Raw genomic sequence first — 20,171 nt, forward strand, 5'->3', positions numbered from 1 at the left:
TTACTGTCACTACCCATAAAACTTGTATTTAGGGTAATTACAACATTTAACCAATCATTGCTTTATGGAGCAACAGTATTTTGAGATGCTTCGCATTCTTGGTTACAGTCCTCATTTCATGATTGTGTTCCTGATAATCATGGTACTCAAGTCCAGCCCTCAAGCTCAATGGAGACTGAAATTTGGATTGATGAGATCATCGTGCCTAACAGATACAGAAAATCTGAACGATGTTTTGAAGTTACACATTCACCAGAAAGACTCCTTGAGCGTTTGATCTGGAATGAAATGTTGTCAGATTCTAATATATTGAATGTTCCTATTTTAACTTGTTGCATACATTTGTATTATCACTAGATGGTCAGTGGAATTAACAAAACGATGCAAATCTGGTTTGATTGCCAAGATAACGTTTTTTCCCATTTTTGGATGAACGACCGGTTGAGAAAGTGAAATGATGTGATCTACTTAGATTTAATTTAAGAATTTAACACCACAGCCTTTAATAACTCCCCTCTTCCCGTCTCCCATTTATAAAGGGATTCAGCATAAGTTGTTCAGGATTCGTTTTCTGTGCACTCCAATCCTTCATTTTAAGTGTCATTGCCAGGAATCGGTATGTAAGGGATGAAAGTCTAGCTGAATAAGAAGTTATAGGCTTGAGTTGGTGTCTCATGTGTTTGTATCTGCCCTGGTCCTTTACAGAAGAAAATGTTCTGTTTGCATAGAATTTTCTGCGCATTGGACATCTGAAGTGCCATGGCTGCTCTACTACATTATGAAGGGTGATGATGGTCATTTGGTGGGTAGAACCATGGAGTCTGCGGATAATACAGAGAAACGACTAAAACTACTAAAGGACTTTATTATGTGCAAATATTTGTTTAGTATAGGTTAGTATTGTTTGTTACATATGAAGTGTTTTATTTCAATGGTTTTTGATTACACAATATGTTTACTCTGAATCTTCTAAACAATGAGGTGTAGTGGCAAAATACAGCTTATGGACAATTCAGCCTTCTAACTTTACAACAGTCTATACCGAACGTATTTCAATAGCCTTGTATAATGATTGATCCAAAGAACTGAGATTTTCTCTAGAGACCAAAAAACAAGAACACAGAGATCAAATCAAATCTTCCGCATGACTAGACCGCTCACTCACCTTTGAGTTCTTTCTGTGGACAATGGGCTTCCGCTCCCATGTCTGGGCACGGGGAGTTCAATGTCGTTCTCAAGGATCTGATGGCGGTGTATTGGATCCCCAGGGAGGCACACACTAATAGCAGGACCGTTTTCCACGAACACTCCATTGTTCATACATCACACAGCTTCGGGAGCATCTGATTGCGCCCTTTAAACAGAAAAAACACAAAAATACATAGTTTATACACATAATCCAAACTATTTGGTTTTTAGTGCAATAAAGTAAAGCTTAACTAATACCGCAGTTCTGTTTATGTAGCAGAACAGGGGTAATGGCAAGCACAGATTGTGACTTTATTTTTCTTTCTTAAGTAATTTAATACATTTTTTCAAGTGGAATCTCATAAACTCATATATCATTTAAATTGCATCTTCAAATGCCGGCGGGTATTAGTGAATTGCCTGAGTTTTATGATGAACTAAACCATCTGATGTAGAATACTAAAATAAATGAGCTGAAACAGAAATGTCCATTTCTTTTGCTAAACATATCAAAATCGGTTTGGTCATCATCATTTTTAACACACTTTGCAACAAAAAATGACACAAATGCTCTTAGTATGTTTTTAACAAATTAATGCACTTATTTTCCTATCTTGGTCACCAGTGTATTGAAATGGATTATACTTAGCTGCACAACATTCAAGGGCATATGTATAAATTCGGACTTTTAACAAATTTATGCGCATGCTGCTCAAATCTACATGCAAATAGGTAAGTATGAATGAAGTTATGGAGAAAGCGCATGAACACTTATATGTTATTGACCAAGGTCCTTCCACCCTAGGACAAGATGGACTTCATACGAAGATGAACCAAAAAGCATCCCAAAGATTCTCACGTGTCACCTTGTAGATATATTGCCCTCCAGAGCATGAAAACCGAGGTGACTTATTTTCTGGATTCTGACCTTTTTCTGAATCTCTGCCTGTGCTTCTACCGGGGGCACAGACCCATATTTGTGAGGAATTGGCGTAGAGCAGCGCTGAAAGTCTTCTTGCTGCTCTGCCCTGTGCTAATGTGAAAGGATTGTTTTTGTACAGGAAGAGATAATCTCTTGCACACAAACAATTCTGAGTGGCGTTTTCCTCTATGTGTGCTGCAGAATGCAACACACATGGAAGGAGGAAAAAATGAGGACAAATGAAAATACTTCTCCTTATGCTTGCTCTGGGAGGCATAAGGTTTTGGCGCTGCACCAGATTTACGTGATTAGGTAAATCGGGGGCAGCGTCAAAATCCATGAGTGTTGTGTGGGAAAACCCACTGCAATGCCCATGGAATACCTCCCGGGCTCAGAATAAGACAACGCAGCGACTTGTGCTGCTTAGTCTTACTCCATCTCTAGGAGTCTACGCAAAGTCACACAAAGTGGTTTGCGTGGCCTTATAGTTATGGTTGAGAGGCTTAGGCAGCTGGAGCATCAAAAAAAGTGAGGCTCCGGCAGCGCAAGTCTTTTATAAATATGCCCTTATGTTTTTATAACTGTAAACCCTTCATTCTGAAGTGTCCAGATCCCAGGTCAGTGTGTAAAATAGTTTTACATGCGACTTGTTTCTCAACACAAATTCCTCCAGATAATTGCTGAAGGAGTTTGTGCAAGGAAAAAAACAGGTCGATGCACTAAGAATCCAATTTCAGGTTCATAGTAGGACTGAGAAGGAAACCATGGGTGTGCAAAAAAAGCACTTCAGCAGACAACATCATCTCCATTTGCGCAATGGATTGTGCCAAAGGGACTTCCACTGTCATTATTGCAGCATTGTTACAGTGAACTAGGTACCACTGAGAACATACACAAGTATGTTCTACAATGTCCGGACTCCATTATTCTAGCCATGAAGACAATTATTGGAAAAAGTTCACATAAACAATCCACAGCCAGGAATTAAGCAGCTAAGTAATGACAACCGAGTTTTCAGTAGGGTTAAGTGACTATTAAAATCTTGTTTTTGTCTCTCCATCGTAGCACTACAAATGTTGACGACTTGGATTAATTCAATATAAAATGCAAAGCAGAACAACGCATAAGGTTAAAAGGTCACAGAGTTCCCCTTGAGATACCTGCTCCAGGATTAACCTAAATCAGTTGGTGAACAGTTTTTGCCAATCAATAAATTCTATTCTGACAAATACAGCCACATTTATGAACAGATGCAGACCACTGTAATGCGATCTGCTCACTTTTTGCATGCACCAGATTGATTGCTATACTCCAGAAATAACAAAATTGTCCTTGAGAGTCACAAAACCACCTAAAACTCACAATTTCACTTTACTACATTGCGATGTTTGTTTCTGCAATCATAAAGATGCCGAATTGTGCAGTTTCAAAAAACCTTTGTACTTCTAGCTCTCAATGCACATATCTCTCACTCATCAGTACATTATAACAACTTGGTAAGTTGAAGTTAGAGGTAGTGTGTAGTAAACCCATAAGATATGGAACTGGAGCTCCTGAGTAAATTAGTATATAGGAGACATGATGTAAAAACCACAACGAATACTTCTATAGTCACAGACTGTGTAAATGTGCCTCATTCATGTATGCTTGGAGTATTTGCACTGCGGTGTCTTTATGCCTTGTGAAATCCTTCAGAATTATGGCATTTACTATCTTTTGAATAATAAGACAGAAAAGAAATCATGATGATCGAACAAGCAAAAAAGATGGAAGCATTCAAAATAAGGGCAGAAAGAGGTAAAAAAAAAAAAACCTAAAACCTATGGAATCAAAGCTCTGCATTAAAACAACATTGAAAAATTTAGACCTAGACTTTTCTTGCCACATGAATTGGTCAACCCTGTCTCATAATTTTGTCTTTTCCTGCCATGTTTCGGTGCTCACTGGCGGGTACTGCCTTCAGAAATCACAAGCCCTTGAGGAGAGACGAGAGGATGACTGCACTATCTCGAGTTGAATAAAAGTCTGAGCAGAAATTGGAAAATAAGGCAGGAAAAGTATTTTCCATTTATTTTAACAGAATGTAGTCTTGCAAGTGTTCTTGCCTCACATTTCAACAAAGCTCTAAGAAATTTAACAATAGCAGAGCAGCCTGAGAAGATTTATGGCCCCAATAGAGGAGATAAGCAATGCCCTGTGTCCAATGTCCTGATTGCTGGCAGGGAGGGGCCCAGGAGAGAGACTCGAGATGAGATGCGAGGCTAAGCAAGTTTCACATAATTGCTCTTAGGTTTAGCTACATTCTACCAGAAAGCGCATATTCTTGCCTTCGTGAGCAGTGAGCTAAACAACTGGGTGTTTCTTTTGTAAAATGAGCTTATTTATGAGCCAGAAGTAAATGAGGACAGCACTGGAATAAAGCCAAAGCAAATGTCAGCGACATGGGAGGAGATGGAACGAACAGAATGCTGCAATAAAAAGCAGGCAGCTACCAGCCTAAAACATCCACATCGAAAAGGGTGCACAAAAGAAAAAACAAAAATAGACAATCACATCAACAGATAAAAAAATCACAAAGTAGAACTATACAGTAGTTGGCAACTGGTCTGAAACATAAAAAAGAGGGAGAAAAAGGCTGAACTGACCTCCAGCAAGCAAGAATGTTTAAAGGACACTGCAACCAACAAATGAAATCGCAATAAGTTAGAAGAAGTATACTAAAAGTATACCTGAAGTTGAACGATTATGCTCGACCTAAAAAGGAGAATAAGTTATAGAGTAGAGGTAAAGGAGGTGAATGTGATACTGAGGGACTGACCAGCAATGGTCATAAATATCCCAGCTAACATTATTAATGATAGCCAACGAACGTTGACTACCAACAGACAAAAAGAACTGGCAAAGTGAAATCACTATATCAGCAAAATAAAGGGAAACAAAGGAAATCCGAGAAAGAAAGAGAAACAAAGGAAAACAGTAAATAGCCTAAGAGAGCAGACTAAAACTGGGGCATATCACGAGATGGGTGCGTAAATCAAGAAGTACCTGCTTGTGGACAGGATTGTTTCAACAATAAAATAAGCAGAACCTCCCAGACTCATCAAAACACTCTAACCTCCGAAACCTGCCGGATCCGATAGGGAACTACTTCATGTCTTGCCACATCTACTGAGACCTGAAAGATGTTCAAGTAATATGGTTCAAGACCAGCCCAGGGGAAACCCAGGGGAAATAGATAAGCAACGTAAGGAGTTTAGGAGAAAAGGATCAAGACATAAACAAGGCAAATGCATTAGGTTTTTATTTATACTTAAGAAATGACTTCAGTTTTGCCTATTTTTGTTGAATATGTATGATGAGTTACAAATGTACATTCAATATCCATGTCAAAAAGAGCGCTTATATCAAAAACAATACATGTGTGTTATTTATTGTCAACACATCACCAATAAGATGTAATGCACTGTCAGTTTTGTACCGAACACGGTATTCTATCATAAATAGTGGAACCGGCCAATCTCCTTTCATCAACTAAACAGTCATGATACCACTAGAACAATCAGAGCATAGAATTCTCCTATCCCTGTTTTCCTCATTGTGAGGGTCACCTCCCAGCTATTGCCTTAGCAAACATACTGATCCAGAAATGGGGTGCATGTTGCAAGCCCTGTGCACCCCTTGGGATCTGTGTGTGTGACTGCTGATGTTAAAATGTTACCCACAATTCTTCAAATTCTTTGAACTGTGACATGCTATTTTTCAATTTGTTTATGGAGTGCTCAAAAGTTGCAAGTTTTCTGCATCTCTTCAAGACAGTTATCGTATGTGGGCAGCACTTTAAATTTCTAGACATAAAATACCAATTTTTGTCAACAACAAAGCCATGGCCTCCCATCTGCGCATGTTAACTCGTATAGGTGGAAAATCTGACATGTCATGTAAAAATCACTATTCGGGGAGTATGTTACATTCGTATATCGGAGACAGACTATTGCTCTGACAAAACTTTGTCCCAATATTGTTTAATCTTCAAATATAGCCATATTACGCAGACTTTATCGCCCTCCCCATCATCACCTAACCAGCATCTCACACAAGCTTTCATGCCTGCACTGTGTAGTTTGTATGGCGTCCAATGCTACCTGTTTAGGATTGCATAATATGAAAAAATTCTCCTTCAATAGCTTGTATTGATCGTCCATTAATTCTGACCAGTCTTCATCAGTAACCTGTGTCTCAAGAAGGCCTTCCCCCACTGATTAAGTGCTAACGAGGTCAGGGAAAGAGAAAAGGATGTCAGTTACAGGTATATATAACCCTGACACTGTTCCAGCAAATTATTTCCGGCTATGGATGTAGTTCACAGTTGTGATTTCGGGAGGGATAGGTTTGCAGTTTCAGTGCCCCCTCTTAGTGAAGGCATACAGTTTCACCCCTGTGAATCGTGGTTGCTGCCCATTCCAAATAAAAATGTAATAGTGTTGTCCAGTGTATATAATAGTGCTTTCAACATGTGTAAGGGAAACGTCTCTGAATAACTGCACTTAGCTGGTATATCCATTTCATTATTTGCATTTAGCACCACAAGGACAGTTGCAAAGAGGAACATCTCTTAAAGTCCATATTCATTTTATTGAGGAGGGGGTTTATTCTATCATTCACCAAAATGACAAGGCAGGTGTTGATGTAACTACCTAAATATTTCAGGTTAGAAAGGGTCTATTGAAAGCTTATGTGTTTTCAAATATGATACTGGATGTGTTGGAGTTCATGGGTAATGCCTCACATTTAAATCAGTTTACCTTAGAGGGCTGCAGTACGAGAATGCTACAAGTGAATGAAGGCCATATGTGCTAGAATTAATGATTCTGAACATGATACAATCACTAAGATTGCATCTGCTTAGCACAATGCTTTGTGTTATCCTAGATTAGAGCACACACTCCTGATCATTCAGTCTTCCCTAACGGCCACCATGGACTCCAATTCCAGTATCAGCAGTGATAAAGGGCCACTCTGGGTACCCCGCAGTAGACAAATGACCTCTGCAGTTTATCACTGCTGTCAGAATGGCATGCAGCCACTGAATCTTCTTAATAAACTCCTGCCCTAGTCCCATCTCCCTCATCATGTAAAACAAGTAAGACCATTCAATGCGGTCAAATACTTTTTCAGCATCAAGAGAAAAAAATGTGTTCATCTGTGTCATTTCTGTGTGTCAAAAAAGTTGTTAAATCATTCTAAGATGATTTACAGAAAATCTGCCTGGGACAAGCCTAATGTTATGGATGTATGAGATGAACTACAAAGGTTCACAGCGTATTTGTGAGCATTTTGCTAATATTATAATATTGCAATTCAATACTAATATTTGCTTGTATTTGGCACATTGCAGAGGCTCTGATTGATCAATTGGTATGAGGGAAATCCGCTCTCTAAGAAATTTAGTGTGAAGGGGTCCTTTTTCCTCAATTTCTTTATACATTTTGCACAGCAGAATGGTTACCAAGACATTATAATTTGTCATACGCTAGTGTCACTGTCTTCGCCAGGTGTTTATTAGTAGCCATTTTATCATTTGACTACTTTATTTCTTCCTTCGTTATTTCACTATCTAATGTTTCTCAGTGATTGACATGTACAAGTGGCAAAGATATGGACTGCAAGAAGTCCTCTATTGCGGGTTGAGGGGTCATAAGAGTTGAGCTGTAAAATGGTTTATAAAAAGACACACTCTCCACTGATCTGTAATGGATTGTTAATTAATTTACACTCAGTGTTTGTAATTTCTAGTATCGTTCTATTAAATTCTCTTTGTCCCTGTTGGTCTGCTAATAGAAGATCAGCTTTCCTGTCTCTTTCGTAATGACATTGGCCCCGATTTAGATTTCGGCAGATGGGTTACTCCGTTGCAATGGTGACGGATATCCCGTCCACCCAAAAATATATCTCATTATTTCCTATGGGATTTATATTTCGCCGGACGTGATATTTGTCACCATTGTGACGGAGTAACCCATGCGCGGAAATCTAAATCTGGCCTACTGTCTTAACTTAGAGGGTGGATTCTGCCTTTGTAGAGTATGACCTACTAAATTTATGTTCATGTTTGGTTTGTAGTAACACTTTCAATACCTCTGAAGCCAGGTGGATATTGTATAGTTCCATCTGTTGGATCACCTACCTTTTCTGACTTTTCCTGTCCAGGTCAGTGTCATTGAGTGCAAGAAGAAGTCAATTGGGGAGCATGTACCATACACTCAAGACATGACCTTGTACTCTCTATCTTCTTCAAATAATTGCCCCTATAAATTTATGAAGGAGTGGTCTGACGTTATCCCTTGGAGTATCTTATCCTCTTGTAACAATTTCAGATGTATAGTGCCTGACTGATCAAGCCGAGGGTCTAGCACCATGTTTCAATATCTCCAAAGTCTTTTGTCAATAGATGCAAGAAGCCTACAATGGCCCAAGAGGAAGTTTAATTCTGCCCTTACAGTAGCATACACAGAGCCCACTATAAATACAGTGTCCTGTATTTTCCGTTTTGAAAATAAGGATTGGTCTACTGTGGTCAGACGGGTGTGAAGCGTACAATTCTTAAGTGTGAACACCCTGCAACTTTGTGTGTCTCGATGCTGCTTATCATCCTTACGCATACCACAAGGGCAGTAAAGTGGGAACATGAAAACCTTCTCATGAAAACATATAACATACCTGCCACTTGGTGAGTCGATCCGGCAGTCATGTTTACATTTGATGGAACGTTACCTAGTTCAGGTAGTTGAGGTTCAGTATTCAGAAGAACATAACCCAGATTTGAGTTCACCCGTTTGTCTTCTTTTGAGATAGGTGTCTTCTATAATGTTGGAGCCTGAACTCACATCACTAGTGGACATGTCATCACGTCCCACAATGCAGAATTCCTCCCCTCTGGTGAAATTCCACCTCTTTCTATTTCTAGACCAAGGTGTACGTTATGTCTTCAGCAGGGAGCATGACCAGTCCCTGATCTGGAGTCTGCTTCTACCGTTATCTGCCCATTGTTAGGACACATGTTCCAGTCTCATTCATTCCTCTCTATCATTATTGTGTGTTGTTATTGGTTATGACATACTTGCCAAAGCATTGTGTCGAACATTAGTCTCTGTGTCTGTTTCACACTGATCTAGAAAGTTAAGCAAACTTTGTAGATCTTCAGGTTTTTCATATTCTTTAGTCGATAATCAGTGATCATCATCGTGATTCTTTCCAGTAGTCTATATCTGATGTCCTGCGCACCAAAAATCGCTTCTGTTTAAGGTTTGTTTTCTTAAAATAAATCTGCAGTTAGGTATAACTGTTAATCCAAGTAAGAATAGGGCCCGTGTTTGTTGGCCTCTGAGATTACCATGGGAATTATTGCTGCCTCTAAAAGCACACAAGGGTTTGCTGAGATGGACTACGCTTGTGAGGATTCTGGCGGCTTCCTATCCTGTGGGCTCCTTGAAATTCCAATATCAGTTCCAACGTGATAGTCATCAATGTGGGGATTTTTTTTTTTTTTTTAAGAAAAACATCATATCACCTTTTTTGTTGCTCTGGAACTCCTGAAATTGTTACAGTGTAACTATGATCTTCCAAATCCATCACTTTATTATGTAAAGTATTCTACTTTTCCAGACCCCCTTCTGGAAGTGAGTCCACACATGTTTCCAGATCCATCACTCTTTTTTCAGTGGTGTCTGACCAGCTGTTACAGCTCTCTATGTCTGTCCATAGTGATTGTATGTTGGTAGCCATCTATGAAACGGCAGTGTCAAAGATTTGATGAAGCTTTTTATGTTAGCTAAGTTCTTTCAGCTGACTTTCCAGGACAGACTGTATGCCCTGAGATACCCCTGACATTGTTTTGGTTTGGGATAGTGGTTGAGCTGCTGTTACTTCTGAAAAAAAAAAAAAAAGTGTTGCACATTCTTCTACTTCGACATGCGAAGCCTTTTTAAAAGAGGAGGATGGGAGCTGATTTGCCAAAAACTGTTAGATTTGAGTGTGTTTCACCTTGCATTGCACCAGTCTTTCAGGCAGTCACTGGTGTGCTCCTCCAATCTGCGACGATAGCATGGGGGTCCCATGCAGTGATGGCTTTGGAGGCGTTTTGAGTCACCTTTCCATGCATTATTTCACCAGCCAATCCCTCTGATATTGCCCCTCCCCTTCAAGTGTGCAATGAGTAGGTTATCAGTTTGACATCCACCAGAAAAGGGATGTGGGGTTTTGGATAACCTCTTCCATCCGTAATTTGCCTCCTCTACTAAGGCAGAGCAGTCATGTCCATTTATTTTGGTTGGATAGATGTATAAAATAAACAGGGCAACCACTGGCATTCGGCCCTAGTGCCCTGTTAGTTCTATTACGATCAGCGCCAGAGATAATATTCTGAGCTCTGCCAAAGTAATCCAGGCCTCCTTTCACCTCTGATTTGTACCTCCCTCATGTTGTGACTTTGTCTACTCACCATCCCCAGGCCTTTCAGAGCACTAGCAATGGGGTAAGGAATGTCCGCGATGCCACCAAACTCCTCTGGTCAGGTATTGGGTCCACTTGCCTGGGGTTGGTGAATATGTGGAAAGGGGCCCACTTGCTTGGGGTTGGTGCATGGGAGGAAGGGGGCATTGGGGAATCCAGGTTTAATGTTGCCAGCTTCTTGATGTGGTTCCTGCTCGCGCTGCAATAATTCTAGCCTCAGGTCATTCTTCAGTTTTTGCAGTTGGGTATTGGCGGCATTGTTTTATGACGAAGTGGGAAGATGGGGGCGGTCTCTTCCCTAGAGCATCAGTTCCTCCTGGTACTCCAACAAGTATTGCTCTCCACCTCAGTGCTTCACAATGACATTGATGTTACCCCAATAGCAGAAGTGAGAACGTTATCACTTGGGAGCTTCAGCAGCACCAGCCATTGTGCCCGGTTCCACGCCCCGCCTCCCAGGAAATTCATTCAGGACTCCACCACAAAAAACAGTAGTTACATGTTTTTAATGACATAGTTGGACCTTTATTTTATTCACACAGACAATAATTTCAGATACCTTTTGTAAGATTCAAGAAGCTAGAGTAGAGCAATTTTACCAGAGGCCCAATTTCTGTATTGCTTTTGTATGTAATAGGAATTGGCACATAGCAGAAAGTGTGCTCCTCAGAAAGTCAATGTATAATAACTTTTAAATCACATCTTCAAGTGTTAGTGTCCAGTAGTGACAATGAATAATTAAGATAATATACGCTTAGCTACCTTTCAAATTCGGGATTACTGTTTATAGTGTAGTTATACTCACGTTTCCAAGGTCTCACTTTCAAATGCATTATTTTAAATTGCATGGTTGTGTTCACGCTTTAAGAGGATATTTGAGTGAATCTGAAAACAGAAGTAAAGTGTATTTTAGTATATTTCCTATAAATCTTCATAAAGAATCAATTGTGTAAAGATTTTTGAAACATGTTCTATATGTATTGATCATTCTTTGTAATCACGGGGCTTTAAACCAAACTACTAAAAATTTCCAAAATAAGAAGTGCCTATGGGCAAAGAAAATCACATTACATATTACAATTGCTCAATAGCAGGAGAGTGTTGCCAAGCCTGAGGGAGGAAGTGGGTTTACAGAAAGATATCAAAGACATGTGGCACAAGAATGTCAGGTTTCAGGTAGAGAAATCGAGAGTTATGCTACATTTGTGCAACAACATACTAAAATGGTTGGGGAGGCGTGACAACTTGCACTCTAAACTGTATCTCTACCCTCCCCTACCGCCCCAACTTTGATCCCATTTTCTGATCCTCTCTGTTTTTGTACAACGTACTGTCATTCAATATAAACATGAATGTACCTGTCTGTATTCTCTCACATTGGGTTACATTTCTTTATGCTTTGCACAGAGGTTCAATCCTCTTTGGAACTAGGTCTGCACTTTTTAATTTCCTCTAAAACATATGGGAACATAACATCTCTCTGGGAAAACGAATAAGGACTAGAAAAAAAACAGGAAATTTAGGTAAATAGGGGAAACCAAATGGATTCGAATACAACATTTTAGAAAACAAAGACTAGTGGTAAAATATGCTAGCAAAGAGAAGAAATGTAAGATGAGGTTTATGAATGACAGATATAAGGAACTGTATAGGAGTTCCAGAGGGAGTTCGAGTTTTATTGTGAAGAAGTCAGTGGTAGAGAAACAATATCAAAAGGCTTTGAATAACATTCTTTTATGGTATTACCGTTTGCGGTATAAATAGATACACTTTAAAATGTGGGAAACATCAAGAGAACATGATAATTTCAGGACAACGAAGATAAAGTTATAGAGGGAAAGGGATAGGCGAATGAGAACTGCAAAAGAGAGCAATTCATCCAGAGGTACTCAAAGGCGGTGCCCGACATGTCACTATGCAGAGAAAATAACCAAGAGATCAAGAAAAGAAGAGCTTTTATCGTTGACAGTACAAGTGTGATAATGTGGGAGGATACATTAAGGAAAACGGGGCATTACCAATCGAACAAGTGGGAGTGAAGCCATTTAAACATGAAAGGCACAATAGTGAAAACCCGGAAAAACAGAATTAACTCGCGCTTTCAAAATTATGATTGAAAAGGGAATTAAATAACGGAATTAATGTGACCCCATTCAGTGACAGGTGAGATGCAAAACCTTGTCAAACTTTGAACCAATGTTGGAAGAAAGAATGCGAAAAGTGAATACCTGTTGTAAGAGCAGAGGACCAGAGAAAATGTTATTCCTCCTACAATCAGGTCCACGGTCTCAAAGAGAGGGGGGTGGTGATGATGGAGCGAGGTGAACTGTTTGGCTCTTTGAAAAAAGAAGAGCACATTCCAACAGAGAAAGTAAAGGTTTGCGCGTTTTACAGCCCAATGTTCAGAACCTGGTGGACTGACACAAGACCTGACACGGATTGATGTTTCTCCAAGCAAGTCACATGATAATGCCAAATTTGCTTACAAACATCATAGTTGTCGGTCAGTACGCTCAATTAAAAAACGGCATTTGTTTTAGTTGAACTCAATTATACTTATGGTAATATCTGCATAGAAACAGCGTGCAGACAAGGATGACTTCACTGGCTGCTTTAAAAACAATTACTTTGACACGGATTACACATACATACATAAAAAGCAGTTAAACTGTAAGGGGGGGCGTGGCCTAGGCGTCAAGATGGCGGACGCACTTCTGTAGTGCTCCGGACCCCTCCGTCATCCGTCGGGAATCCACCTAAAACTAGTGACCACTTATGTCATCCTCCTTCTGGAGGGGCCTCGACATTCTGCCCTCGACGGAATGGCGTAGGAGAGGAGAGTTTGAGTCGGGCAGCGAACAGGATTAAGACCGCTGAGATCAGCGGCCCTGCCTGCCGGTGGATGCGAGCGGCTGGGGTGCCGGAGGAGTCGAGAGCCGTGGGGGGGTCGTCCCAGGAAGACCAGAAACAATTAAGGAGGTGACAGCAGAGAGGGGGTCCCCCTTCCCTTTCTGCAGGCCCCTCTCCCTTCTGGCACCGGCAGGAGTGTGGCGTGTCCAGGGTCCGAGGGGATGAAGACTTAGCCTCACCCAAGATGGCGGGTAGAACGCCGGACAAGAGGAGCAGCACTCGCAGAGAGAGCCTACTCGGACAGCTATGATGGACTCAGATTGCGGAGACTTTCAGGTGAGCCGCGGGGTCAGGAGGCTGGATCGTGCAGCCGGAACGGACGAGACCGGAGATCAGGAGCTGCGGCCCTCCTCTGGGACCTGGGAGGCGGCGGAGGGTGCAGTGCTGACGGTGGTGGGGGAGAGGATTTTCCCGGACGGCTAACCTACATCGGGCCCCCCTGGCCATGGTTGACGGAGGAGATTCCACTCGGACTGACAGGAGAATGCCCGGGCCGGGCATTGAGCGGAATCTTATTCAACTCCCAATCGAAGAAAGTAAATACCAAAAGAATCCGCACAAGGTCGCGAAGACGTCGGGAGCGCCGTGGATCCCGCTCAAGTTCCCTGCCGAGGGGTGTGGCTGATAACGGGGGAGATCACCAGCAGGCCCCGAGGCTTGAAGAAGATGAGAAAGCCCCGGAGACACAAAGCCCGCAGCGATCTGGCTCGACTTCATCCGAGATCACAGACTTATCTCGCAGCCCGATAATATAAATTGGAGACTGGGGGAGGTCTCGGAGGGTGAAACACTCACTACGGTGAGCTGTCAAAGGCACACATTTAGTCCATCATTATCAATGGTTCTTCTTCAATGATCCGTCTAAATGGAGGGGTCCACCACTGCTCAACTGGTTCAGGTTTTATCCCGCCAAGTTTATAGGCGAGATGTTTAAGGGTAAGGGCGACATATGCTTCTGGGGGGAAGTATGGGGTGGGGCAGGAGTTGGGGGGGACAGGCCAAGTCCTACGGGAAGGGGTCTAGTTCGGTTCAAGGCCATGTTGGCAAGTTCACGAATCTGGGTTGAGGTATAAGACAGACAGCAGATAGACGCACATGACTTCCAAAGGCTCACATATTTGCACAGAGGGAGCAGGGGGGGAGGGGATGAGAACCTAGGGCGAATACAACAGAGACATGGAGTAGGGACAAGATTATACACAGATTCAGATGAACCAAATACAAGCAATCTCCTGGAACGTTAATGGGCTGGTTGACAAAATCAAACGCACAGCAGTTTTTACATACATACATAGATATAGACCTGAAGTGCTCCTATTACAAGAGACACACCTCATAGGAGAACGCTGCCCCTTCTTGGCGCGACGAGGGTTCGACAGAATTTATCATGCAGGTTTCACACGGGGATCGCGAGGAGTCGCGGTTTTACTACACCGTGCCTTCCCTTTGACGGTGATGCAGGTTTCGAGGGACAGCCAGGGAAGATTTGTGGCAGTCACCAGTAGACTTGAGGGAGTGACGGTCAATATCATTAGTATATACATCCCCCCCAACGACACAACATGGAACAACCAAGGAGCTGACACAGCTTCTCTTGGAGCTTCCCCTGGGATTTCAACGCCGTCCCTGATCCTGTAGCAGATGTAAGTGGCCCAATAACTGCCCATTGGCGCGAAATGTCAACAGGTCTCCCGAACTGGCTGACAGCGGCAGGGCTCCACGACATGTGGCGGCTGTGGCACCCGAGACACAGGCAGTTTACCCATACATCAGCGGCACATGGATCACAGTCCCGAATCGACCTACTGTTACTACCCAGCACTGACTGCAACGCTCTGACCCACATTGAAACTCTGGCAAGAGGCATTGCGGACCACGCACCAATTTGATTCATGATAGGACATGCCCGATCTACGAATCGGCCCATGTGGAGACTAAACGCCTGGTATTTACAGGATGAAGGGTTCGGGGAACAATTGCGAACGGCGCAAAGTGAATTCTTTACCCTCAATCACGGGTCGGTGTCCTCTCCCAGTACCTTATGGGCTGCAAGTAAAGCTGTATTGAGAGAACAGCCAAGGGCCTAATACGCGAGATAGAACACCAAAAAGCCCAAGACATGACAACACTCGAAGAAAGAGTGGCAACACTCGAATGCACGCAGGAGGGGGCACCCTGCGAGAAAGTGACAAGACAGCTCTCCCTAATACGAAACGAAATTAAAGACAGATCATTAGAAGCAGCGAAGGCTATATGGAGGGCGAGTACGGCAAAAATATACGGATGGGGGGTTAAGACCGGAAAACGATTACACTGGCTGGTCTCGCAGCATTATCCCCCGAAATATGGGATGAAAAATGACAGGGTGCTATACAGAGCCTCAGACATAGTAGAACCGACCCACCCCCACAGGTTAATAGACACTATCTCCTTGCCCCGACTGCCCCCTGTGGATGTACGGAATTTAGATGAGCCTCTGAGAGAGGAAGAGATAGAGAGAGCCATCTCGGCACTAGGAGCTGGGAAAACGCCCGGTCCAGGTGGCTACCCATCAGAATACTATAAGAAATACAGAAAGGAACTGACGCCCCATCTGATGACTCTCTTTTCAGAGGTAGTACAACGGAAATCCTTTCCGAGAGGATTAGATGAAGCAACTATAGTAGTTATTCCCAAGTCCCAACCCCCATCGATACAATGTGCGGATTACAGACCGATATCTCTGATCAATTGAGAGGTCAAGATCCTCGCCACCATCCTAGCGACACGTTTTAAGAGAGTTATGCTACAGCTGGTCCATTCCGACCAATGTGGATTCATGGCAACTAGAAGTACTCGCCACTGTACCCGTCGACTTCACGTAGCCCTCGCGGAGCGCCACGTGCTGCCCTGAGACCTTGCACTGCTCTTCATGGATTTTGAGAAAACCTTTGACTCTGTAGACTGGGACTTTCTCTTCTTGGTGCTCCAATGAGCGGGTATAGGACCGAGATTCAGCCGCCTAGTCCGAGCGTTATACGCTGAACCCTCGGCCCGAGTACAGGTTAACGGAACCATGTCATCAATCTTCCAAATAAGACGAGATACGAGGCAGGGATGCCCGCTCTCCCCCTTCTCTTCGCCCTCGTTATTGAGCCTTTAGCCCAGATGTTTAGGGCGGACCCGGAATATAGTGGCTGGAAATGGAACAATGCCAGAGAGGACAGGATAGCCCTTTATGCAGATGATGTGCTGCTATATATGAGCTCGCCAAGTGTATCGGGCCCACGCAGCCTCCTACTCCTCAAGAGCTACGCGCTGGCATCAGGCTTGAAAATGAACCCCACCAAATCAGTACTGGTCCCCCTTGTAAACGGCCGTGACTGTTATGACTGGCAAGACACAATACCGCTTCGCAGATTAAGTTTCAAATATCTGTGAGTTTGGGTGACTCTACCAGAGCTGACATGGGCAAGGAACCTAGGGCCAGATGTATCAAAATATTTTGCACTTGCAAACGGCAAGATCGTGGTCTGCAATGCATCAAAGGCATTCGCAGACCACAAAATGAAAATCGCAAAAATTGCGATTTTCTGCGTTGCGACCTGGATTTTGCGAATCGCAATTTTCGATTCGCAAAATCCAGGTTGCAAGGCAATTCTGCAAAAAATTGCAAATTGCGATTTTTCGCAGAATGGTATTTTGCACATGCAAAATACAATTGTCTGCAACCAGGTGGTAACCTGGTGCAAAATTAAAAAATGCAGTAAAACTGCATTTTTACATTTAATATGTAAAGCACACATGCCCTTTTGGCATGTGTGTACTTTACATTGTACATTTGGGGTGCAGGAGAGGGGGCCTTAGGTCCCCAGCACCCTGGCCTTTTGCATTTCCCAAATTGCGATTTCTGGTTCAGAAATCGCAATTTAGGAAATGCAATAAATTCGCAGCTATGGGCCAACAGGCCCATAGCTGCGAATGGGGCCAGTATCGCAATTTGCGATTCGGTAATTGCATTTGCTATTTTTAAGAAATCGCAATTACCGAATTGCAAATGTGATACATGGCCCTTTGCGAGTCGGTAATTGCGATTTCTTAAAAATCGCAATTACCGAATCGCAATGGGCCAGATTCATACATCTGGCCCCTAGATTCGCTGGTGAAACGAGTCAAGACTGATATGCAGAGATGGCGGGCTCTGCCACTGAATGTAATGGGACGAGTTGCTTTATACAAGATGATGATTCTACCCAGATTACTGTACGCTTTCCAGAATTTCCCATTCCCAATCTCCAAATCGTGGTTCAGGTCCCTAGAGGCAGCCACAACATTATTTCTCTGGGGGGGGAGCCAGACACAGAGTGGCAACAAGACACTGTAAGAAAGGGAAATATGAAGGGGGACTAGGAGCGTCTGATCCATACTTGTTCTACGTGGTGACACAGTTACTGGTAATACACAATTGGTTTAACGGGGGCTGGTCGGACCCGGCATACCAGGTGGAGTTGGGAACTCTGGGTTTCCTGCGCGTCTCAGATATGCCATACGGTACTCCCCTCCCACAAAATATGGAAGCTACTACCAAGGCAGTTTTCCTGGCTTGGAGAGCCGCACTGAGACACACCTGTTGGAACAATGTGATCACTCTGCAGACCCCGGTATGGAGGGAGAGGTGGATGAGTGCCACAGCAGCATTAGAGGGGTTCACAGAGTGGCACTTGCTAGGCATATCTTTGGTAGGGGACGTGTGGAAGGGGGAGACACTAAAGACTTTCCAGGAACTTCAAGCAGACTTCCGTCTCACTAAAACACAGTTCTTTAGATACCTCCAATTTAGTCACGCCATAGGCACACACTTTACAAGAAATCCACTACCAGAATTCAACCCACTCGAAGCTAAGCTACTTTTAGGAAACCTGGGAGGGAAAGGGCCCTCACAAATATACCAAATGTTAGTTAGCACTGCGTCAGAGGAAGCAGACCCGACTAAGAGAGGTTGGGAGGCCCGGGTGGGTACCCTGGAAGACTCAGAGTGGGAATAAGCACTGAGAGGCCCTAGGACACTAGCCATTTTGGCAAAATTGCGCACCATACAGTTTTTCTACCTCCACAAAGCATACCTAACACCATCTAGACTCCACAGAGCAGTATTAAGGTCAGATGGCCGATGCCCTCGCTGTGCCCGGGACCCAGCCGACTTCTTTCACATGGTATGGGACTGCCCAGTCATGCAGTCCTATTGGGAGGGGATACTAAATGACCTCAACAAGATACTGGGAATGACATTGCAGCTCTCTGCTGGTATGGTACTGGTGGGGGTAATGGAGGACGTGGTAAGGCCACGGGCGAGGCGAACCTTGGTTGGGGTTGCCCTCTCAGTGGCAAAACGAGACAGCTCTGCAGCTTGGGCCTCGTCCTCTGGACCGTCCCTTCAGAAATGGATAATGGGAATGGACTGGTGTGCAGATCAGGAGAAGAGAGTGTACGAAGTGAGGGGCTGCCCCCCAGAAAGATGATAAGATATGGGGCCCCTGGCTAGGGGCGCTGTCATAGAATGAACTGATACAGCCGTCCCATGGAGATGCCAAGTCAAAGTAGCATGTACTCTCCCTCACCTATCACTTGTGCAAGTGTTAACAACACAAAACTGAACTGCTGTGCTATGTCTGTACTAAGGGCCAGATGTATCAAGCGATTTTGCATTCGCAAACGGTGCGAATCGCAAAATTCGGCCGTTTGCTAATGCAAAAATGCCTTTCAGAATGTATGAAAGGCATTCGCAGTGCAATTTTAACGAATCGCTAAAATAGCGATTCCTTAAAATTGCGACCCCATTTAGAGAATCGCAAATTGCGATTCTCTAAATAGGAAATCGCTGATAAGGAATCCTTATTTGCGATTTCTTAAGCACATGTATCAAGCATTTCCTAAATGCGAATTGGGCATTTAGGAAATGCAATTACCACCAACAGAAGTTTGGTGGTAACCATGTTCAAATTTTAAAAATGCATTTTAAATGCATTTTTAAAATTGACATGTAGCGCACACCTAAGGCATGTGTGTGCTTCACATGTCCGTAAAAATATTTTTGGGGTGCAGCAGAGGGTGCCTTAGGCCCCCAGCACCCTGGGATTTGTATTTCCTAAATTGCGAATTCCTAACTGGAATTCGCAATTTAGGAAATGCAAAACCATTTGCAGCAGGCCCATAGGTGCAAATGGAGTTGGATTCTCTATTTGCGATTCGGTAATATCATTTGCGAATTTTAAGAAATCGCTATTACCGAATCGCAAAAATCATGCATACCATTTTGCATTTCTTAAATAGCGATTTCTTAAAATTCGCTATTTAAGAAATGCAATTTGTTTTTTTGATACATCTGGCCCTAAATGTTTACTATTATATCTTTATGAAAACAATAACAATTGTTTATTAAAAAAAAAAAAAAAAAAAAAGAGGGCGGGGGCTTGTGAGCAGCAACACCATAGCAAAGCTTGCAAAAATGTTTCCAAAAAATTAGAGGAAAGACGAACAGTTGTTTCCTAAGAACACATGACCAGAAAAAATAGAGGGCCCGTATATTGTTAACTGAAGTTGGCTAGGCAGATGAAGAGACAGACAGTCGAGGGATTTGGCTTCGAGTGTAACAACACATTCCTTA

General features: G+C 42.9%; 1 protein-coding gene across 1 annotated transcript in view; it reads right to left on the bottom strand.

Moving 5' to 3' along the window:
* LOC138287698 (carbohydrate sulfotransferase 1-like) overlaps window positions 1-20,171 on the bottom strand; it is a 130,099-nt gene that overhangs the window by 53,717 nt on the left and 56,211 nt on the right. Inside the window, exons 2-3 of the mRNA XM_069228363.1 lie at window positions 11,424-11,503; window positions 1,166-1,354 (exon numbers count right to left, since the gene is read on the bottom strand). Of these exons, the coding sequence (XP_069084464.1) occupies window positions 1,166-1,313 (148 nt within the window). The 5' untranslated portion in view covers window positions 1,314-1,354; window positions 11,424-11,503. The remainder of the gene's footprint in view (window positions 1-1,165; window positions 1,355-11,423; window positions 11,504-20,171) is intronic.

Source organism: Pleurodeles waltl, chromosome 4_1 (assembly GCF_031143425.1).
Source record: "Pleurodeles waltl isolate 20211129_DDA chromosome 4_1, aPleWal1.hap1.20221129, whole genome shotgun sequence".
Taxonomy (NCBI): domain Eukaryota; kingdom Metazoa; phylum Chordata; class Amphibia; order Caudata; family Salamandridae; genus Pleurodeles; species Pleurodeles waltl.